At 45.0% G+C, this 23,985-nt stretch overlaps 2 protein-coding genes across 2 annotated transcripts; one reads left to right on the top strand and one right to left on the bottom strand.

The window, feature by feature from the left end:
- Nucleotides 1-640: 640 nt before the first annotated feature.
- LOC120452934 lies at nucleotides 641-2,299 on the top strand. The gene is made up of 2 exons (XM_039637415.2): nucleotides 641-871; nucleotides 927-2,299. The coding sequence occupies exons 1-2, from the start codon at nucleotides 761-763 to the stop codon at nucleotides 1,977-1,979; spliced, it is 1,164 nt and encodes a 387-aa protein (XP_039493349.1). The 5' UTR covers nucleotides 641-760; the 3' UTR covers nucleotides 1,980-2,299.
- A 19,657-nt stretch (nucleotides 2,300-21,956) lies between these two features.
- Nucleotides 21,957-23,953, bottom strand: LOC120452924 (prolyl 4-hydroxylase subunit alpha-1). Its single transcript, XM_039637388.2, is given in 7 exon segments — nucleotides 21,957-22,110; nucleotides 22,167-22,335; nucleotides 22,395-23,041; nucleotides 23,097-23,290; nucleotides 23,350-23,500; nucleotides 23,554-23,705; nucleotides 23,754-23,953. Coding segments are annotated over 7 exon segments (1,617 nt in total). The 3' UTR covers nucleotides 21,957-22,006.
- Between the last annotated feature and the right edge of the window lie 32 nt (nucleotides 23,954-23,985).

The following is a 23,985-nucleotide window of genomic DNA, read 5'->3' as shown; positions in this document are numbered from 1 at the left end:
GCTTATCTGGCTGTAGCTGTTAATGTATTAATTTGAATTCTTTATGAGGCCTCTCTCTCTGCTTTCCTCCGCTGCGGGTCTAAGTAAGTCCGAAATATGTTTGACATGGCAAATTTAGTGGAAAATTGCCGCATGTCGCAAGTATGCAAGTGAAAACGCTACGTGACTCCGTTGCAAATAAAAAGTCAACCCAATGGGGGAGACAAATTGGCCGGCTTCTCCGGTCTCCTGAAATTTAAAAAACAAATCACACCTACAAGCGCCCAAGACAAATTTCCAGACGGTCTATACTCACACACACCCACACACGTACAGCGAAAGGACGAATGTCCTGCCGGTAATGGAGTGGACTTTATTTGGGCTCCTTGTTTGCCAGCTCCACGCTCGACTGCCCGTACCTTTTGTGGCACGCTCCGGCGACGAGCGGCGCATTTGTCAGACTCTCCGTCTGCATGTGGAATGCACTCGGAAAAAATGGTACTAGCGGATCAAGGATGGCAAATGAAAGTGGTCAAATCAATGGAAGCAAATGCCACTGCGCGCTCTGTATTTTCCCCAGTGTAGTTTACCGACAATGGTGTGTACGCTAGTACTCCTAGCAAACATACTCATTCCACAAATGTCAGTCGTTGTTGGTTCAACTCACATGCCTTTCCTATTCCATTCCATTCCTTTAACCTACACATCACACAACAAATAAATTCCTGAAAATAAAGATAATTTTCGATACCTGAAATATCTACACGAAATTCGTTTAAGCATGGCCGGAGAAACAGAGCAGTTAACGTTCCTAAGTGAACTACAAAATATTGGAGGTGGCGAGTTCAAGTCGGGATACTGCCTAAATGAAACACCTATTCTGCCGCCAGTGGTTGGTGTTTATCTTCCGAGATAGTATTTAAACTATAATTAAATATACCCAATAGATGAATGACTGGAAGAGACTGGAAATGATGCGGCTGCGCTTGAGTGCCTTGACCAAGGAAGCGGTCCAGAAGAGAAACCAGATTACATGTCCGGAACGAAAGGATGCGTCTACCAGTACAAACACGCAACCAGGACTGGGTCCTCTGGTCATAATGGGTCGCTTCCGGCAAAAACTGGAGCAGTCGAAGACGATGATCTGTGATCACACAGCCAACATGGTCATGCAGATCTCTGCTCCGCCACTCAAGCCAATTGGGATTACTTCTCAACTGGTCATGGAGGATGCTTCTCTGGCTCCGCCGCAAAGAGCTGTTGTCAAGGTGACGCCCGTGAGATTGGCCACAGCACAAAGTGGTTGGGTAACCAAGTTGGATCCACCGAAGGCGGAGAACCCCAGGCCACAGGAGAAGGTCGTGGAAGCACTTCATCGGTGCACCAGTAGTCCTGATCTCGTGAAGCTTCATCACCAAATGTGGCGCAGAGATCCCATTCCACAGCTAACTTTGCCTATAAAGAGTGAGCTGCAAATTGGACAGCATCTGGAGAAGAAGCCAACTAACAAGCCTACGACAAGCAGGATTCCCAGTCGAATCCCGAAGCTGATTACCAGCCAAGTGACCAACAATGCCAATGCCACCAAAACCCAGAGTGCCTACCAAGCCCGACGCAGCTACGATGCCAAAGTGGCTGCCAAGCGAAGCAGTCAGGTGAGCAAAGGCCAGGCATCCGCAGTCAAACAGAAAGCGCCACCTAATACCAAGCACTTGAGTGTGCCGAAAAGCATCAGGACGCCGGTGCCGGAATGTAAGAGACCAGGATTTGTGCAGGACGAACTGCAGCTTCAGAAGAACCTCTTCAAGTCGCTGATGATTCGCCAGGCGGAGGAGAGCAGGCGCATCCAAGCCAAAATGCAACAGCAGCACCAGGGTCTCATCGCCAGCATGATGAGCGATCTCGACCACGCCGTGGAGATCTCGAATGACATCCAGTCCAGGGCATTGCACATGGACTCCAGCCCCTCCAGCAACTCCAGCGATCCCAGCCAGAATTAGTCCAACCATACGCAGATGAACTTTCAAAATTGTTAAACGTTCATCCGGGAACGGAGTAGGGCGATAGTAGAGTGGATCAGGAACAGACGGGAAAAACATATTACTCAATCCTCCGCCAAGAATTTTCAATTCGTTGCCCTCTTTAATGGATATTGAAAATTCTTGATTGGAGCACTTGGAATTGGAGCCGCAATCGAATTTTCAGTTCGCGCAAGAACTGCATTTTTTCGTTTGGGGTGCGACAAATCTGTTTGTATTATATTTCATGTGGGTGTTCTCCTGCTTTTCAATTTCAACACGGCGTTGCAAAAAACAAGAAATGCTTGTAATTATTATTTATTTCATATATCTGTATGGTTTCTGTGTGTAACGCCATGTAAGCTATTTAAATCGCTTGTTCCAGTTTGGCATTGGCTGATTTTCCGAAAGTGAGACAACTCGACTTGTGGCATAATCCGTGAGTCCACGGGAACCAAAAATATATAGGCATCGGGCGTCTCTAATTGCGCCCAACGTCTGCGGTTGATGCCACACAAGTTGCACCGCAATTTGTGCCACTCCCGGAGGTTTGGCCACCTGCCCGCTCGTCTCACATTGATGTCTCTATAGGAAAGTGCCCCCCAACCATTTCCCATCCCCCATTTCTCACTTTTTCGCACTTTTCCTGGGCGAATTCGCTTGGCCCGTTGCACTTGGCGCGCCCATAACTCGGCGTGTTATTAAGTGTAAAAATTAAAATTTCATAAATTGTTATGCTTTATTTAGAGTGCGCCGAGCAGTTCCTCCGACTTCCCCTGTTTCTACCGAGTTTCCTGTTCCATTGGAATTGCAATGTGTGTGGTTCTGTGTGATTTGCGCGCTTCGGAAGCTGGCGATATTGAGACTTAAGTGGACATAATTAAAAGCACTTAAGAGTCGCCACAGATACACAGATCGCACCGACTGGGATATAGATGTGGTCCATAGGATGGCGAAAATCGCATTGGATGACGGCCAAATTCGCCCAGCATTTGTCAGATAGTGGAGAGATCACAGACGGCGTCTAGATTAGTGGCCATATTAAAGAGCTTTGCCTTGCCCTTCTCAGCCTTCAAATCCCAAGCGATTCAATTAAAGATAATCGAAGTTTAGGTGGTACTAATAACTCTGAAAAGGAAATTCAAACCCACCTCATTAAATTCGAAAATGAATAAGTAATGAGGTACGACACATGATCCAACACATTATCCATAGGCAAATGAAGTTGGAAATAGTTGCCTAATCTCCTGTTTTTTCACTTGGCTAATCACACGAGTTGAGCAAAACTTGCACGAGCAGACAAAAATGCCATGGAAATCATTTCGCGCTTTCACTTGGCGGCTTGGGTTTATTAAATGAAGTGCACATGAAACGGGCATTTGGATTTCATGACTAGAATAAACATAATCAAAGTAATAACTCGAGCAGCTCTCTATTCCCCCTCCCACTTCCCCTCTCGGAAAAGTCCTCGCCACCCCTGGAAAACATGTGAAATTAATCTTGTTTATGTTTGTGGAAGAGGAGAGAGGCAAGAAAGTTTTCTCTAAAAGTTTTCGGTTGCCTTTCTGCGCAAGTTTTCTTTTCAAAAGCGGCGGGGTGGGGGAAAAGCGAGGAAAAGTTTTCAGTTTCGAGTGAAAATAAATAAAATCGAATGATTTCACTTTTGTTCAAGGCACGTAAATAGTTTTGCCTGCCACAGAGATAACCATTCAAGTGCAAATGCGAAATTTAATTAAAATATCTCGCAATCGTTTCAATCGTTATGTTTCCTTTTCCATGGTTGAATCACAAGTTGAAGGTGTTTGAATTACACTTAATACGCTATACATCAATGTTTCAGTTACAACATCCATCTAAGGGATTTATTTACCCCGTGTGGACTTGAGGTGTGCTATATATCCTATCCAATAGACAACCCCTGTCGGCATAATCTGCTTATTCAGCAGCATAAGTGAAAAGTTCTGTCAACAAAATCGAAATCAGGAAAAATTTGTTTGCCATTTAAATTCGATTTTGATCCTATTTATCCAGTAAATTGCAGCAATTGAAAGGATTTGCGAGGGAGTCGCTGGCTGCTTGTTTGATTTCCAATTACCTTGCCAGGATATTCGGAGGCTGACTGATGTGTGACGTTCTAAGGATGTGAGGATGTAAGGATGTGAGAATGTGGCGAACTGATGTGTGTGGTGCAAACACTTGTTAAAGCTGATCCACGGCTTTAAGCGATGCCCATGCTTTCCCTGGGGATTTCCCACCACCCAAGTCCACGGCAAAGATATTGAATTTCAATTGCTGCAGCTGCAGGAAATCACTTCCTGGCGACAAAGTAGACGAAATGGAAATCAGCCAGGAAAAAGGACGAGCGAACGCAAGTCAAAGAAGGAATCCCCAAGTGCGGGTCAAAGAAAATAAAACTTTATGCAAATGCGCCACTTTGGCCGTAAAATGAAATAGTCCCAGGCCAAATTATACCTTGATGCCTGATGAGCTTCGGTTCTGCCCGTTCTGCTTTTCCTGTCTGGATCACGGCCAATTGTCCTGGACGTGAATTGAAACAAAAGGGACTTTGTTTCGATTCCTGCCTCCGCCTGCCCGTAGTTTGGGAACCCGAGCAGGTGACTCCGACTTGGGAAACTTTTGCACTTTACAATTCACAATTTACCTACCTACATTCGGCATAGCTTTATATTGCTGCTGCCCCCGGGGGAAACTTTTCCTGCGACAGTAAAACGGCCAACTTCATTCCGGAAGTTGTTACGGACACGCTGGCCGCCGTCTGCTTTTTTGGCCACTCATTATTAATATTATTATTATAATGCCAGTGCGAGTGCCAGTGCGAGTGGTCGACATTTTTCGCCGTTTTGCCGGAAACGGATGCTGTTATTAATTCACATGTCCGGCGTGTGATGTGGGCCATCATCAGGTATTCCCCGACTCGAAGTGCGGATCCTCTGCTTTCTCTGCTGATTCCTAATTAAATTTGCCACTTTATTTGCTCGCCTTTCATTCTTTGGCTCCCCCATTTCCCATTTCCCATTTCCCGTTCCCTGTTGTCTTAATTGTGTTTGTGCTACTCTATTTCATCCACTCGCTCTGAAAAGAGAGCTCATTTATGCCGCACAGCTTCCTTGGTCTTGGTCCTGCAGGATTCTCGCATTCAAGGATTCTCGCTGCTAGTCTGAGGTGGCTGTTTGCGCTAAAATAATTGAATTAATAATTGCTGCGTGTGGTTTTCATGCTTTTCCAGCTAAGACAAGTAAGAATGCGAGGCACTTCTTGGTGGATCTATGGACTAGGGGATACCTGGGAATTAGTAGTAAACCAATTTATAAAAGCGAAGCAATGTTACCTAATTTCCAGTTTACTACTTTAGAATTTATATGTTCATTTGAATATAAAACATTTATAGTTTCAACCTCGGAACTTTACTTCTGTAACACTGAATTGTAAACTTTACTATATTATTTAGTTTATATTTCCTTTATATTTGTTAATATGTCCAATATGCAGCACAACTCTTTAACTGCTGGGTGATGAAAAAACCCAAAGTGCTTAAGCCTGAGCTTCAGAACCGAGCTGAGTCGTGTGCAACTTTTATCTCTGGCAGCTCTTGGCGCTGTCTTTGCCCCAGCCCAAGCTTGTTATTCTGCAGGAAAGTTGCTCGGATGCCTTTACTTGCTCACTGATTTAATAAATTAACGTTAATTAGCTGTTGTGGTCGATGGCGGAAGGGTGGAAGGGGGTGTAACGTGGGGAACTGGGTTAGCTTAAAAGACAATAATGCCAAGGATCCGGCAACTTTCGCCTGGCTGTACGTGATTTCCGCGGCTGCTCCAAGATTTAGTCCGTAGCCCCGAGTTCGATGTGTGAATTATGGGCTGTCAGATGGGGCGGATTCCCCAACCGTGGGGCTGGCATGACGGTGTGCTATATTCGAGCCGATAATTCATAAATGTTAATGGATGAGCTTCTGTTTGCTCATGCCATTTTAATTAGCCAAATGAGTGGCGAAAGATCAGCAATGGGATTATTTCCAGGAAGCCAAATTGAGTCAACACACAAAATGAATTCATTTCAACTTGGAGCAGTTTATTACTGCCTCTCCTCACAAAGAATCCAATTAAAGTTCACCAGCCAGAGCCGCAGGCCCTCCAACTTTTGGTCAATGCAATTGCAAGGGAGGTCAAAAGTGGCATCCAAAAGTGGCAGTCAAAAGTGAGCCAAGGAAGTTGACCCAAGCTGGAAAAAGTTGCTTGAGACGCTCGCCTGCGGCCCAGAAGGACATTGTGTGCTCTCAAGGAGCTGGCCGGCATTTAAATTGAAATTAACATCCTGTCGCAGGATCCTCACATGCGGACTCTCCTCCGAGATGTGTGCTCATTATACCAAATGCAGGCGAAGTCAAAGTCAAAGGCCGACAAGGAATGCAAAGGAATGGAAAGGAAACGGCAGCCGACGACAAAAAAGGCCAAAAGAAAAGTTGCCAACAAGTGCTGGCCATAACCAAATGCCGCCCAGCAAAGACAAGCCAAAGGAAAGTGTCGAGCAAACATCCGACTAAACAAACACCAGCACATGGCTGCATTTTACACAGCAAGAAGTGCTTAGTGCCAAATAATCGTAAAGAGTTTTTAAACCGTTCAATCAATAATCAATAAACTCTTGATTAAGCTATAAATACCTAGAATGACTAAGGATGATTTTTATTTAAAGTAACCAGTATATTTTCCTCAGTGTTTAATATCACAGACCCATACTCACGAAAAAATACCCACACACAGACGAGGAGAGTGGCACACACTGGTGTAATTAAGAGGCCATTGTTATTTCGCTGACAAAAGTGAAAGATCCCATGATGGATAACGTCTATGTTGTTGTTTTTGTCGCCTCCTTTTCGGCTTCGTCCTTTGCCTGTTGACACTTCAAAGTGCGACTGTATGGGTGAGCATCTGTGTGTGTGGTGTGTGTGGCGCTGCTCTTTGATGTAATCAGCCACCGCCTCACATCACACAACTTGACACATTATTCCCAATCTTGCAATTATTCTTACCTCAGCCTTTGACGACAGCAATTAAAAGTCTCACACACACACACAAACACACACTCACACGCGCGAGCTGTAAAGGACTAATTTCGAATACTCGTACATGTGTGAGTTTGCTGATGTCTGCATAAATATTTAATGTGTTTGCCTTGTTAGTGGCGCTATCACTTTATTCTGCGGAAGGATTAAATTAATGCCAAACGTGTGCGATACCCAACCAACACGTTTAACCCCAGAAAGCCCACCAAAAACACAGCCAGCTTGTTGTTTTAGGCATCGCAAAACACACAGGATATGCGGCTAAAGGGTAAAATGGGAGGCGGTTCGAGTTTTAGTGGCTGGCGTAGGCAAACAGACGAGTGCAAACCGCTACTTACACTAGTTAGCTAATCAAATTAGTTTTATTAACACGTACGACAACAAGTGCGTATGCAAACTTACACACACACACATATGTGCGAGCTTACCGTGTTAATTGCATGTTAAACCGTTTAATGCGTATGCAAACTTCGAGCACTAAAAGCGTTGCCTACTTTTCAGCGCAACAACTAGGATTGAGTTAAAGGATCTGCTTGAGCTTCGTATTAAGGATGTGTGAAAAGAAAATCGTTTTAAATAAAAAGGCGCTCAGCAATCGAAGATATAAATCTGGCTTAGCTGAAATAAAATAATCAGGACATGCGGATCATAAATCAAAGCTCTTATTTTGTCATGTAGGAAGCATTCAAATGAAGTTACAGTTATGCTCGGCATATCAAGAGGCCTACTCTCATTGGTAACTGGTGAACTTTCAAAAGCCGGAGAGTGCGTAGCACACAAATGGCCAGTTAATTAGGCCGCTGACATCAGCACAAGAAACCCGATGACACCCTGAATTGGCGACTGGAGGCGAAAGGCTTCTTCAATTACAACGACTGACCACCATAATTAATGTTAATAAATAATAAATTTACATATAAGAACAAGAACGTCCCCAAAAGCCTGTAAGCTGAGACATGTGGAGAAGTGAAAGTCGGTAGCCGCATACAAATCTGCGTAATTAAAGGACCCAGTGATGCCAGGACATTGATAACATGCAAAAAGCGAGCGCAAAACGGAAGCGTTTAATTAACTTGTTTTGTTTCTGTCTGCCCTGCTGCCTCGATTAATACAGTATGCCATGCGTATCGGGCAATTAGAGTGGCCACAAAAATCGAAAGGGAAATTGAAAGTGTGCGTATCATAAATTGCTGACCCACCACAGACGGAAATCAGATACGGCCAGAACCCCAAATTGCATTATCCACAGCCTACGAGCCACAGCAAACTTTGGCTCGTAAGAAAAGTTCAAGCTCGAGATGGAACCGCATGCTCAGAAGTGGAAATGCAACATAGACTTGCATTCATCGAATTGTTTCAAACAACTATTTATGGGCTTCAAACTTTTTCAATTATGCGACAATTTCTTGAATTCGGTGCTTTAAGCGCTCACTGCCATCTATTTTGAAAGTCTCCTCAGCCGTGAAGACAAGAAAGCCAGGCAGCCGATTAATTAGCATTCATTGCCTGCCCAATCGAGCTTGTAAATATTTCATTAATCGCCAGGAAAAGCCTGCAAATGCGAGGCATTAATAAGAGTTCTTCACTTGATGGATGGCTTGACCTTTTCAATAGAGAAATGCTGCTCAACCACTCATAGTGCTCTCACCTACTCCCTAGTTGGCCAACTTTTAATTTGCTCACATTCTCATTTGCGAGAACAAAGTCACTACACAACAAAAGATGCCAATTTAATCTAGTCCCTGCTGGCCACATGGGACACTTGCTCGTAAAACCACTCTGGACAGGACTCGGAACTCGGGACTCAGGACTCGGGACTGGCAGGCAGGGAACAAGGAGGAGGGCATCCTGGGCACAGGAAATGACTTCAGTGCCGGACTTGCGGAGTGTGTGTGTGGGTAAGATGTTGGCACCAGCAGGTAACTTCCGGCATAGTCAAATTGAAAATGGCTGTGCCAGACCACAAGCCCCATTTCCCCCCCACCCCCTCCCTTCCTCCCGAGGGACCCTGCCAGCTGCTCTACTTTGCTGTGGCCAGAGTGTAAAGTTGTCTGCACTCGCAAAGTGTGACAAATTAAATTAAAGCCGAAAGTCCACTCGAGGTAGTTCGCAGTAATTGCTTAATGCCCTCTCCCAATTAAGCTCCAAAAAGAGTTTGCTCTTAGCTCATTTTGGCCACGGGAAAGGAAAGCCAACGAAAGCACTGGGATATGGGGTCACGGAGGTGGCTCTACTCCTTCGAACACGTGAGTTCTTGAACTGCGACCAGCACTTGACTTATGACATTAGAGCGCAGACACAAATCTTTATGAGCCGCGCTCTCCTGCCAGCACATAAGTAAGAAAAACTACAGTTTCCACTTAGCGGCGGTCCAAGTCCTGCCACACACTCTCACATGTCCTGTGGAGGACACACTGTGAATGGCAGTTGCGAGTGGACACAGTGACAAACACTACAAACTACACGTTGCACTGAGAAAATGCAAAGAAATCTCATACTCTCTAAATCCGAGATGTATTGCTTATATCGAAAAGCATATGGATATGCTAGGAACTTAATAAAAAAACTTATAAAAAATAAGGACAATAATAATCTCTCTCTCAATTAGACCCCTTTATTTTTAGCAGTGCACACTTGTGGCCAGTTAAGCAGACAGACTGTCGCATTGTTGTGGTCATAAGTCAGCGTGTGGACAAAAAACCTGTGCACTGAGTTGAAAATCTTAAAGATAAATAAAGACTAGAGGACTTTTCAAAGAGGAAGCCTGAACTTTGACCCCAAAACCGGCAACCGCAAAAGACGGCAAACAAGCCAAAGACGAGGAGAGAAAGTCGGCGAGAAGATGATGAGCAGAACAGGACGATTATGACGCTGCCGGCGCCCAGCGAAGCGCGACTGATGAAGCCCACTTAGAGGTGTCCCTGCTGCTTGGTCCTTCTCCATCCTCTACAGCAGCAGCTTTCCTTTGGCTTTTCCTGCTCATTTTCCATTTGCCTGCTCCTCTTCGCATGGACAGTGGTCAGCAGTCCTTGGCAACATTTGCCGTTGACAGAGTGCTGGAACACTAAGATGGAAAGCGGAGAGTGAAAAAAGATAAAATAATGATTGAGGAGTTCGACTACTGGAACACCTCGTACTAGTTTTCTTCTCTCGCTGCTAGAAACCAAAATGGGACAGATTTATCCATAGCACTCAACACTTGCTCACTTTTAGCTACTCCCTGAGAAGCATTCTGGCATTTAGAGATTCCAATATACCCCATTACTTGCCAGATACCGAGTGAAAAAATCAAGGAGCAGCAGCTGTGTGAGTCAGTGGATACGTGTGTTGGGCTACTTGGGGTCGTCTGGACAAACATTACCCATCGTCGGACACCACCGGACATGACCAAATGAAAATGTGTAAGGCTGCCCCTGGCGAAGTCGTCGTCGTCGCCTCCGCCGCACAATTATTACTTCAACTTTTCATTTGGTTCTCTCTCTCTGTTTCTCTCACTCTGCGGGTTTTCCTGGAGTCTGGAGGTGCTGCAGGAAACCAGGATGGCCGGATGGTCGGATGGAAGGATACTCCTGGCCACGGCTTGTAATTTCGCTTCCTGCGTCTCATTTTTCATATTTCAGCGCTTTGAGTGCCATTTGGCAAACGGCACAACTGGAAACGGCAAAAGGCGACTGGCCAACAAGGTAAACAGACAATTTCTCAAGCGACTAATGCCCTGACTTATTGTTGAACTCAGGGGAAGGATTGGAATGGGTGAGTGTGGGACATGTTCTTGTGCCAACAGACAAACCTCAAAGTGGATTCTTGCAGGGAGCTTCTAGCTCAATATTTTGACCACCAGGTTTACTTCTCTACAGAAGAGTATTTGTCAATCGGATCACTTTATTCAAGGTATTTAATGCTTTCATTCTGAATACTTCGTTGTATGAGCTCTGAATTCTATTCCTTATATTTTCTACGTAATTTTAAGCATTTTACTGAACAGTACTGAACAGAATAACCAGAACAGTTATACAAATAAATCCCGACTTAATCTGTAAAGTAATTTTTCCATCTCTAGGTCGTTGTGATTTTCCAGCACAGATAGTAGAGGAATGCATTTTCCTTCGCTAGAAGAAAAATAGTCTGAAAAATATGTTTCAAAAATGTTTGTGTCTTAATAGAGCTTAGAGAAATGCGACAGATAAACGTCCTTTATCCCTGATCCGTCCCAATACATTGATGATGGCTTGAGATATCTGTTTATGATGGTCGCGTCGATTTGAGGCCACAAAGAAAGAGTTCAATAGCTGGCGAAGTTCAATGTCAATTCGCTGACCTCTGGCAGAGCATGGCCGAGAAATGGGTGGCAACAGATTGCGCATACGACCTGTTGAAACAGTCGAAAGTAGCAGTTGCAAAAAGCAGTTGCAAAAAGCCCCAAAGAAAACGTCGAATGAAAACGCAGCATTATAAACAAAAACAGCCTACGAGGAAAGGGAAGGGAAGGCCATAAAGAGCCTAGCAAAAGTACAGAATTTATGTGTATAAGTAAGCCACGAAGGTCATATTAAATTGCCATAAAGAGCTATCGATTTTATCTGCAACAATGAGAGAAGGAAAATCGCTGCGCACAAGAAAATGCTCCAGCATCCTAACGAGGACACTGACACCGCCGAGAAAATGGGGGGAAAACTGTGAAAAGCTGTAGGGAGGAAGAGCAAAAAAAAGAAAGAAACAAGGGAAAATAAACCAGCGGGCAGTCGAAAAATCCATAAAGAGGCGCGCCTGCCGAGGGGCCGAAAAGAAAAGTTTTCCCTCGCTCCTACATTATGGCTTGCCTCCTAGCTTACACCCCTCCTCTATCCTTTGGCCACTGGCTAATTAGAAAAGTTTTCCCCATGCCAGTGGCCCGAGTAGCTGAACGCTCATAGGTGCGAGCAGCCGAGTCGCCATTTTTTAGCCCACGTGGCGTATGAGCGACGGAGACGGAGCGACACTGGTGTCACACCTACTTACCTACCACACGTAGCCAGGAGCTCAACCATTGGCTGGCATAAATCACAGTTGCCCCCGCTTTTCCGCCTTCCCACCATCATTTTCCTCCTGACGAAGCGGAGCACCTAACGCACTCGGAGAGACACACCTTCATTTCTGGAGAGGAGCAGGAGCAGGCGAAGGGCAGGAGATGGAGCAGGAGCAGGGGCTGGGTTTTAGTTAGCTCGAGTTTCCCGGCGCACCTGCTCCTCTCTCTCGTCTCGTCTCTCTTCTTCTCGCTCGCTCTCTCTCGCTTTCCCATTTGTATTTACCTAAGACAGCAGTGGCAAAGTGGAAATAAAAAAGGAAAAGCTGGCAAAAAACCGAGTACCTAACGAGCGAAAGCTGCGCACCTAAACCTGCGCTACACAAAAACTCCAGACGAGCTGAGAGCACCTCACAAACACTCACGCACTCACTGGGAAAGGGGGTGGCGGCGGGAGGGCGGGGGAAAAGCGGTCGGGGAAAGCGGCGGAGGAAAAGGTGAAAGCCGAGCCAACAGATGAGAACAGACGACGTTGACGAGCACACGACGAGGGAAAATGACGATGACGTTGATGGGGAACATAAAGCTTGTGGGCGAACTAAGGGGGTGCAAGGGGGAGCAGGAAAAATATAGGAAAATAACTACGTAATAGAGAAAGGTTGAGGAAAACATAAGAATAAATTCACAATAAATCATGAAAAACAATACAATTAGGCCAAGCGATTAAGGGGTTTTTCAGTTAAAAGTTTTTAGCTTTAGGATAAAATAAAATAGAAATAAGCTTTCCAGCAGCCTGAGATTTTGCTGTGGCCGTCGGAAAAACACATGGAGCCCCACCCCCTTGCGTGGAAAACCCCTCGAAGGTGCTCAACTTTGGTTGGCTGCCAACATTTTCGTGCTCACCTTAAAAAGCGTAGGTAGCACATCCATATGAGCCAATAAGAGCGAGCGAGACAGCAGCACAGGCAATAACCTGGCTGTCACTGTATATGTGTGTGTGTGTGCTGGCCAGAACATCTGTGTGTGTATGTGTGTGAGTGTATCTGTGAGAGCAAAGCCAACGAACGAAAAACGCACGACGAATAACAACTGTTACTTGCGGTTGAGGTTGCAGCTGGGTAACTGAAAGGGGGTGGCGCCGGGCGGAAAGGCAGGGGGAGGGGGCTACCCACAGGTAAGAGAGAGAGGTAGCAGCGCAGCTGGCACCTACATCTCGACATGCCGCACTCTTCTAGCCAAACGACGACGAAACGAAGACGATGGGCCAACACCTAAAGCAGGTATACATATACAGACATATACATATAAGCTTAAAGAGGGTGGAGCGAGAGGAGGAGGAGGAGGTAAGGGGTCCACTGGCGCAGGTAGATTGGTGGATGCGTAAGGTACATTATATATATCTCAGCCAGACTTGAAGCACGTGCCTAGGTATTTGCTCTGAGGTGTGAGCGAAGGACATGCGCAGTGCCGCCGGCTCTCTGTTAACTAACTTTCTCTGTTAACTAACAGCAGGGGAAATGTAGGGGCGACAGCCTAAACTTAACATGGCGCATATCGTGTGCGAAGGCGAAATTTGCGATTTCTTCATAAATAATGTTAATTTATTTTAGCCACTGCAGCTGTCTTCGCCTGACAGTTGGCCCAAGATATGGCCGTAAAATACAAGCCGCACACAGATGCACACGCACATACACACACACACAGCGAGACATTGACCCACAAAGAAAATTAACATAATTGTTGATTCTTGCGCTTTATTGTCGAGTGCGTTCTGGCCTTGTCCTCGCAACCGAATCGATTTTGTGTAAGATACAAGGACCCAAACTCATGACAAAGCACATGTCCAGTCATCGCAGTAAATTCAGGGACCAAACGACTGCAACTGCCACTTTCTCGAAGCGCCCATCAGTATGAAAATGCTCAGATGAATGGAATGGTATATCTTTCCCTTTAAAGTCAATTTATTTCTCCAACAAACGCTTTATTAAATATCTACCTTTATAGGACTCTCCCTTTTATAGACCACTTTAAAAGACTCCCGATTTATAGCATTTTCTTCGCTTTAAAGCTCCTCTAATTGAATTTTAATTTCCATTGATTGCACTTTCTGACCTTTTCCCGTTCTGTAAACAGAAAGTTGCGCATACGCCATGTTGCCCTGCAACAAGCCAACAAAATTTGCATTGTTGTCCCTTTTTCGTAGGATACCAAATGAACAGTTCCGTTGGCGGAAAAGTTTGCTCGCACTTTTCACGCTTCCTTTTAGGACAACAGAAGATGGCGCAAGGAGCAACAGGATGCGAAGCGGAGCATCCTTGTTGCTCTCTTGGCTGCTACAAATAACCGGCATCAACTTTAATCACCTGCTTAATTAAATCAGTTTGGCGGCTCCCCTCGCCCTCCCCTTTCCCTTCACTCCTCCCCCAGCAGGTTGGTCATTGTTCTGTTGTCCTGAGTCCTGGTGGCCTGCATAAATTATGTGCTGCATAATCACCTACAAGCGTTCTATTTAAGCTCCTGGCAAGTGTCCTTTGCACTCCATTCTCCATCTTCCATCCGCCGAGTGCCTTGTTTTCTGTTTTCTGACCACTTTTTTCCTGCTGGTCGCTGATGTCCGATAAAGTTCTTAAATCATTTACGCTTACGTTTTCCTTGCCTTTTCCTTTGTTTTTCCCCCAATGCGGTTTTCATTCGCTTAATGCCCGCGCTGAGTTTTTATTTTATCGCTAGCGAATCAGATGCGGATTTATGCTTTTTAATTCCATTAGACGTATTTTCCAGGGGGAAAGCTAAGATATTCATCTGTAGACAAGAAGGTGAGCAAAGAAAACACACAATATATTAGAGGGTTTAATGATCTGCAAGAGGATTACATTAGTCTTTGTATTAAAAGAGTTGATTATGAGGATCTTATTACCCAAAATCAAAAGGCATGAGCAACTTTAGAAGTTTGTAGTAACGCATTCCATACTTTTATTACCTAGAACTTTGCCCTATTATTTTTTCCCCATAAATAAAGCATCGATGTTTGTTCAATTGTAAGCGAAACAACAAAAGCAATTAACAGAGACACGAGGTTAATTGGCAGCCCGACCTTCAGTGCCCAATTCCAGAGTCCTTCCTTCTGGTTAATGTAATGGACCGCAATTTACGTCAACTTAATACTCATTTCTGAGCAGCTCGACTGCTGCAAGGATATGTGTGCGAATGGGAGGTCCTGTGCGGTTATTTCCCGCTCCATTTCTCGCACGCCTAGGTAAGATTTATGGCGGAGTGGGGGGCAGTAGTCCTTGCTGAGCTCCAAGGACCTCAAGTGTGCAACACAATTTGCCGAAAGTATCAAATTTCTCCCACAAAACACTTTCACTACACCATCGCCGCATACAGTGAGTGTGTGTGAGTTGCTCCTTTTGATTTTTTCCCTGCTGCTGCGGCCACTGGACGTAGAAAAGTAAACAGAAGGTTAATGGATTTGACACACGGTTCCAAGGAAGCCACGGCACTTGGGCGTGAAATGGATATGCTTTCAGGCTAGGCACACACACGACGACGAGTTCTGAGTAGGTGGAACGAAATTGGGGGAGGGACATTGTTTCGCTTACTCCCTGTAAACTATGGCAGGACCTTAAAGAAGTGAGCTGTACCAAAAACTACAGCTCCACGACTTTATAAAGAGAAGTTATTGTGCAATCTTACTGGGTAACTATTCCTGATTAAGCGCACTTGTTTATCGTATAAAGATCTAGTTAAACACATCCTGAAAAACTGCTCTAAATCGATTATAATATCCTGTGCATCTCCACAAGCGCCATTTGTGCTTGTTTTGAAGCCATCGCCTGACATTTCGCGCAACTTTAATTTATTTTCCCACTCTCTCTTTGGAAAATGCCCCCCGATTCGCACTGCTGGTCGTGTTTATTTAAACTTTCGCTGCACGTCCGCCCAGCCAGAAGCTGCAGGCTCAAAGTTCCAATCAGTCCTGCCTTTTGCCGTCTGGCTGACAATTGGCCAGGACCACCAGGACACAGGACTCAGGACCCAGAACCCGGAACCCAGGACCTCGCCCACTCTGCGGAGGCACGTGCTCGCTGGGGGGATCGAAATAAGGCGAAGAAAACTGCAACTGTTTACGGGAAATTTGCGCAGTTTTTTGCGCCATTTCACTTTCCAGCTCACACACCCACATGCACGCACACATTTTGCAAATAAATGCAGCTGCAAATAAATCATGTGCGAAGGTGTCCTTAGCCACCGCAGGCAATCTGCGCCACTGACAGTTTTAATGCCGAATGAAGTCCTTTGCCACCCGGCACTCCCCCTTTCTTCTCGCACTTGTGGCATATGTGTGACGTTTCAATATCCTGTTGCGTGATTTTTATTTTCATATTTTTGATGGAGATTTTCCCCGTGCGTATGTGTGTTTGTGTGTATGGCAATGGGGACGCTACGTGAAAAGTCGCAAGTCACAAATCAAAATGCTCGCCATTGTTTGGCTTCGCTTTGGGTTCCACTCTGTATGTTTTTGTTTTCGCATGTTCTTCTTGTTGGCTTCGCTTCGTTTAGGCCTTTGAGCTGTCTACTTAGGGGGTTTGGTAGGTTTCACTACCCATTCACCCATACATGCTGCCCCACCTATTTGGCAGCAAATTCAGATAGAGAGTCACGCCAGCAGCCAATAAATCAAAATCTGTATTGCCGGCCCCCATAACTTGATTTTTATACCGTTTTGCGCTAGTTGTTGATTTCGTGATTTATGTCACGGTGCTTTTGGTCTGTGTTTTGGATTCCTGATAAGGCAGCAGAGGGAAAGTTAATCGAGCCAATGAGGGAATTTACTCTGAAAAGGACACCCATTTTAAAACCGAATGGAAAGGGTATTAAAGAAAAAGTGTCAATAAATCAAGGGTTTCAAATATCTTTGAATACCATAATTACAAGTTATCATCTCGTACCTTAGTAATTGGAAAGCCTCATTTAAACATATAACATCTATACAAATTTAGAGAGCCATTAGCAAAGAGCTTCCTGTTCTAAATTTAAGCGGCAGAGAAAACTTTTCCCCTTACAAGCACGTTGTTTATGCAATTTTCATACACATCTTGCACTACCTAAGTCCACAGCTTCCGCCCTTTTCTTCGCTTACTCGAACCCAACTGAATTGTAATATCCATTTGCGAAGGGAGCTGGCAAAGTTTTCCAATACCATTTGCCATAATTCTGCTTCGCACATTGACACCTAACCGAAAGGCGTTCAATAAGAGCCAGAAGACAAGGCATGGCCAAGAATGGAAAAAACCGAAAAGGAAAAAAAATGGAAGGAGCTCTAAAAAATTGTGAAAAGCACTCGAAATCTTGGACAACACTTTTTCGATTTGGACATGGACACTTAACTGACAATGTCTGACCTTTTCAGCAGCAGAAGTCGACGAAAAGTAAAAGCCAAAATTTAAGCAAAATTCGTACAAAGACATAACAAAATTTTTGATGTATGTACAAATGCGGGGGAAACATTCGTGGAGGGGAGGAGGGAAAGAAAAACTCTTTCTGGGGGGGTTGGAAAATGCTTACGTGCTGCTCAAGTTTTGTGTGAAGGTCGCCGAGAGGTTGGGCGGGAAAAAAGCAAAGAGGAGTTGGACAAGTCAAGTCAGCGCACAGTTGCATACGTAAGGAAAACGCCTGGAAAAGAGGGAAAACTCAGGGCGGAAAGGGCATTCAAGTTGAAGATGTAGATGGAGACGGCGCCTTTGTGTCACAAGTTGCCAACACACATGCGAGTATTGCGACTCCAGTAGTAGAGTTTCCGCAGTCAAACTTAAAACTGTCAGAAGTTTCACTATCTCTTTCCCGCCTTCTACGCCCATCTCTCTCTCCCATTCTCTGTCCGTCCCTGTCTGAACGTGGGGCATCCACATTTGGCCGCCTGTCAACAGCTGCGCCTCAAACGCAGGACGCGGTTAAATATTGATTCTACTTTCTGGCCAACCACTTGGCGATTAAAAGTGCATTTAAAGCTGGAAAATACCAGAGGTCTTAACCCTTTACTTTTGTGAAGTTGAAAAATAATAAATGCACAGCTAATAATTCCTAAACTTCCGCTGAAAAGCATTTTATAAACTTTTCTATTAAAAAGTATTTCAAAAATAGAGCTTAAAAATTTTTAGGCATGATGAGGAACTGGACCAAAAGGGTTAAGCTGGTCCTAATCACCTCCACCTGCCACCACCACTCCACAATTTCCATCGAAAAGCCCCGAGGACAAGCAAACAACAGCTGCCTGCAAGTATGCTACAATAAAGTGCACTGCAGGACATACAGTAAAGCCTACCGCAGAGGTACCATTCCACGGCTCTTTCCACAAAAATGTCCTTGAGCCACGTTGCACTGTGTTCAGCAAGGATGTTTCAAGGGAAGACGTGGGGGTCGTGTGTGTGTGTGTGTGTGTGTGAGTGCCGGTTGTTGCGTGTTTACGCAACGTAACCAAAGTCAAAACCTCGATTAGGATTCAATCTGCTGCTGCGGGCGGCACTGGCTACGTTGTATGTCCTTGTTGTTGTGTAACCCTGACCCCCAGCTCCTCACCTACCCATCAGCATGGGTATACATGCACTCCTGCTTCCCCTTTCCCCCCTGCTGACCCCACGCAGGTCAGGCAACAAAGTCAAACCGATTAAAACACACGCACGGGCTTAGAAGCAGACAAGTTAGGATACTCTAGGTGGGCTTTGGACCAAGGGATACCTTTTATCGAATAACAAATAGATGTAAGTGGTGCGCAGTAAACAGAAATCATCATGCCCTCAATGTACAGGGTACAACCAGAGCAGCATCCCAGGACAGCTGTCCGTCCGTGTCCTGTCGTGTCCGCATAGGTAGTCCAATGGTAGTCCAGTGGTAGTGCCATTGTAGTCCACTCCATGGCATGGAGCAGTGGGGCTCTGTAGCTCTGGAGCTGCGGAGCGGTATTCTTCAAGGGGCAATTAACGGTTAAGCTGCCAAACAGCGGCAGCAAAAAAGCGCAAAATCAAGCGAAAAAAATAGTTGTCTCGCTGCGGATGGCGAGGGATGCATGAGGGACTTGCATAGATTAGATTTCAGCTGGAACAAGCTGCCACCCTGCCGCCGTGCCACGCCCCCTGCCCAGCAAAAGGGGGGCGGTCCGGATCCGATGGCCGTGCAGTGGCAAAATATTTGCAGCTGCCACAAAAGCGGGGACCGCACAGTGGCGGCCATAAAAGAGCCATTAACGCCAGGAGTTTGGACCAGCCACCCACCTCGCACATCCTTGGGGATAATTTAAAGAGCTTAAATTCGGGGCGGTGAAAATGCTTGAGTGGAAACTGTCAGCAGCACCAGCGCATCCAATTGCCAATTAGCCAAGGTGCAAGAAATTAAATTAAAAACCGCGCAAACAGCAAAATCATTAAGAGCAAGAAAAAACTTTGGAAAAGACTATTCTGGGGTGTGTCTTCACCTCGTAGATCAAATATATCTGTGCAAAAGTATTTTCTTTAAAAAAAGGATACGAACGAAAAGAAAAGTCAACAGCAAACACGAAACCAATTTTAGGTACAGATAAACAAAAAAGGCATTAAAAATTAGACAGAAACATGTGCCACTTAATTACACTCACCATAAAAAAACCAAATTCAAATTCTTAGACTTTTGTAAATAATTAAAAAACTAAAGTTTATCAATTCTTAGTTTTCATGTTAAAATACTTATATTTGCTTCATTTTACATACACAAAATTCGCTAAAGCTCTCAAAAAGAGTATAAGAATGGTGAGCCAGGATCCTTAGAGAGCACGAAGGACACTCATCAAGGAGCAAGGACAGGACCACGCCCAACTGTCTCCACAGTCTAGAGTAAATTAATTTGTCGAGTGTCCTTTGCAGCCAGAGATCCTTGAGGCGAAGGCCACGTTGAGGTGCGTCAATGAGTTGGAAATGTGGAAAACGTTTTCCCATTTTCCCCTTCCCCCTCTCTTTGCACAAACAAATCGTTCAGCGGAAATCTCAATCTGCGCTCGAGCAAATTGTTGTTTAAATAAAAATTTAAAGCAAATTGCCATGCGGAAGTAAATCGTTTTGTGGTAATGGTGGATAAAAAATGTAAGCCACAGCATATCAAATTACCCCTCGGATGGCAGAGGAGATGTTCCCAGATGACAAAGTGCGCGGTTTTCCGAGCAGGGGTGTAACAAGGTGTAGCTGGAAGTAAGTCAGCTCCTTGATAAGTGGCACTTGGATTGGGATTCCAAGGGGGTGGATTCATTCCGGGATGCGGTTGACGGTTGACAGTCGGGCGCGTTTTGATGCGATGCTGAAAAATTGTTGCTAATTTTTTAACAGCCAACGGAGACGAAGTTCCGGAGATTTGACTTCAGAGTATCGCATTTCGGGAAACTCGCTGTTGAGTGCAAATGGTTGGCATTTTAATTTTATTAGCGCAGAACAACAAGCAACAAGCGGAGGATGAAAGCAAATCCCTTTAAGGATTTTGGTTTGTAGATCTATCTCTGAGATAGGATGCAAAAAATCCATTAGAAGTTAAGGAGATATGAAGCTTTAGGCCAGGCTTATATATAAAATAGGACTATATGTAAATTGCATAGCTAAAAGCCCAATAAAAGAAGTTCCAATCAGTAAAACTCGCGCTGCCCGAATTCAAATGCGGAAATTCCCCGGATGTAACAAATGCACCTTTCACCGCAGAAACACAAGCTCATTGTCTTTTGGTAGAGCTCCCCAACCTATTTCCCAATGCAATTTAAGCAGCCGCAAAAAAATGTTGCCAACATATTTTGCACAATGTTTTCCTACGCACACAGGGCCAAAAAGGGCAGACGAACGACTTGAGGGATTTTGCTGAAATGACATTTGGCTCCGCATGTGACAGGATGTGCAGGAGCAGGATGTGCTCCTGGAGGTCCTTGCAGCAGCAGCCGTTGGCATTGAAAAAAGCAATTTAAGGCAAGTACAGATTGCAAGAGAGTGGTACGACATACCATTGCTAGATGAATCATGGATAGGTACAAGGTACTCTTATAAGTCCATTTAATTTGGAATTACTTACTATCTATTCTCTTTACGGTTTACTAGAGGTACTTTTTAAATGAGTCTAGTATCCCGAGTAGTACCTAAACTTAATAAAGTACCTTTGCCATCGCTCTTGGCCAGAAAGCACGCAAATAAATGAAGGCATGCCAATCGTAGTCACTTTCCTGCCCCTCGAACACATCACTCATCCGCAGGGTGTGCGCAAATTTTGATAAATGGCTGATGTTACCTTTTGAGAGGGAGGGGGAAATGGGAGAAACCTGCATACATGTGTTGTCTGGCAGATGAAAGGACGCAATTCGGGAAGGTGAAATCAAGACAAATGCATTACACCACGCAGGGAGAAAAGTGCACGCCATCAATCTTAATTGAAATCCAAGTCGGCAAGGCAAGGCAATGGAATTGGAATTGGAAAACTTTCCTTCTGAGTGCCAAGCAAACAGGATGCGAGCAAACAATAAATCCGGAAAATTATTAGCAGCGCCAATCGAAATCGAAGTGCAAACTTGCACAGAACTCTTGAGGAGAGTGGCTGGGTGACTGGGTGACTTGAACCCAAAAAGGAGGAGGACCTTCAGCCAGGCGTGATAAATGGCAGCCCGAACCACAGGGAAGTTTTGCTGGGAGAGGTGGAGAGCTGCGGCTAATTGAATTTAATTGCCCACTTAATGGTGCACTGAGCTGATGACCAATGCCGGCCAAGAAAGCGAACCAAGGGATCCAGATTGAAGTTCAAGGTATGGAGTGGAAATTGCGAGGAAAACTACTGTGATATGGTGGGGTAATCAACTAATAAAGAAAGATGAATTAGCAACTACTTAGGTGGTAAATAAATTTATTAAATAATGAAATGTTAGTCCTAAAACTAGTTTTGATTGCGAAGTGATCTGCTGAAGTTGCGACTGCGAGGAGGAAGTACTGCGGGCATAAGAAGCATTTGATCCAATTCATAAATCCAGCGTGTCATTACTGCAGAATTGAATAATTACCAAGGAGCTTCGTAGTCATAATACTTCTAAACTCACCCAACTTAGTGCCAGATATAAGAGGACAGGCGCCATGGAAAGTGCGTGTATCATAGTCGTAGGACTGTCCATCCAGATTGTGCCAAAATAATGCCGAACCTCTTTGGGTTGGCACAGCCAGGTTTATGCTGGGAAAAACTGTGGCTCCACCATGTTCAACGTTGTTAAGCTGTTGGATAAAAGGCTTGCTTTTCCACCAAATACCTAAGAATCTCTGCTCACACTTACATAGAAGAGAACCGTGGCGATGCGATCGCCCACCATCTCCAAATAGAAAGTTTTAGAGTCGAAATAGTCGAAATGCGGTGCGAAATGACCACCAAAGCCGTACTTTAGGAGCTGCATTTGCCTTCAACTGCGAGTACTTAGACCCGTAATGTCTCCGATTCTGCGTCCAATGCGGTTCAAGATCTGGAGATCTTCAGGCTCGGTTTCTTGGTGTGGAAGCCACGCGCCATCAGCGGCTCTACTGGCACCTACTTCATCAGAGCCCTTTTCCACTCGAAACACCTTCGCACGCTCTAGGAATGGCTCACTCATCAGCTGCAGCTTCTCGATCTCAGGATCACTTAGCACATTGTGATAAAGAACCACATACGGATGCAGAGAAAGTTCCTCCATTCGAAGGGGAGCCAATCTCAAGAAGGACGTAGTAGTGGCATTGTAGCGACACTGAAGCCTCGAGGGCTTGGATTCACTCGCTTGTCTTCTGCTCACGGATCTACAAAGCAGATTAAAGGATTCTCCCGATTCACAGGACTCCAAGTTGATACTCGGCTTTGGCGGGTTTCTCAGAAAGTGGAGAGCAAGTGCATTGCCAGCTTCACCAAACATGGAATCCCGCATCAGCATTTCCCGTGCGTTGGATATATTGCCTGCAAAAGATTCATCTACAGATTGGAGTTCCTAGAGGACGCAGGAAGTACCCACCACTGGCTATGAGAGAGCGAGCAAGCAGCAATGTAACATCCGCCTTGGTGACCCCGATCACTTCATGGTATCTACGTGGCTGATTCACCAGCAAATCCTTGGCTGCACTCAGCCACTTGGATGCTGTTTGGTAGCTACCCGCCTTGAAGGAGAACGTTCCCATGGTGAAGCAATCACCAGCAGACATCTTGCCACTATTATTTAGGAAGGTACTATGATACTGGACTCGGAGGTAATTGCTAAAGGCACTCACCTGTATTGAACTCCATCAACCAGTCCTGTGGACACATCCTTGGGCTCCAAGTCATATGTGTGTACTATGCGAAACAGGGCTTGATTGGCCTCAACCAGATCGCTTTCCACTGGGAGCTCCTCTCGCATTTTCTCGATTAATGCCAGTTTCTCTGATATGGTTTTGAGATATTGAAATGAGGTGTAAAATGGAAAGAGATCTTACCTTGCCCCACTGGCTGCTTCAAGAGCTTCTCCAGCGGTTCCCAATCCTCGTGCATCTGACGCATGAGTGATAGCCTGTTTATGGGATGGGACAAGTACTCCTCCTCCCTTTTCCTAGCCTTTTTTAAAGGTTGTTTCAACTCTTTAACTATTCTAAAATATAAAACATATTAAGCTGTAATCTAATGATATCTAAATCACCTTTTCAGCATGATGATTTTATCATTCAGCTCAGTTGCGTAACTGTCGAGCACGATGATGAGTTCTCTATCTTTTTGCAGCAGGTTCATCCTCTCCTCCGCTGAGGTTACATAGTTTATGCGATCTCCGCTGCTCTCAGCTATCCAGCTCAGACCAAAAATTATAGAAACTATAATATTGTTTGTAACACAGCTCATCATTTCCTGCGATCATTTCTTGAACTTCTGAAAGC

The sequence above is a fragment of the Drosophila santomea genome, chromosome 3R (genome assembly GCF_016746245.2).
Source record: "Drosophila santomea strain STO CAGO 1482 chromosome 3R, Prin_Dsan_1.1, whole genome shotgun sequence".
NCBI lineage: Eukaryota > Metazoa > Arthropoda > Insecta > Diptera > Drosophilidae > Drosophila > Drosophila santomea.
Note: the sequence above shows the minus strand (reverse complement) of the source record. Positions and strands in the feature narration are given on the sequence as shown.

Bases quoted from the DNA above. Each gene is read 5' to 3' on its own strand.
- LOC120452934 (XM_039637415.2), top strand. From the start codon at position 761: ATGGCCGGAGAAACAGAGCAGTTAACGTTCCTAAGTGAACTACAAAAT. The intron at 872-926 runs GTTGGTGTTTAT...TATACCCAATAG, and splicing joins CACCTATTCTGCCGCCAGTG to ATGAATGACTGGAAGAGACT.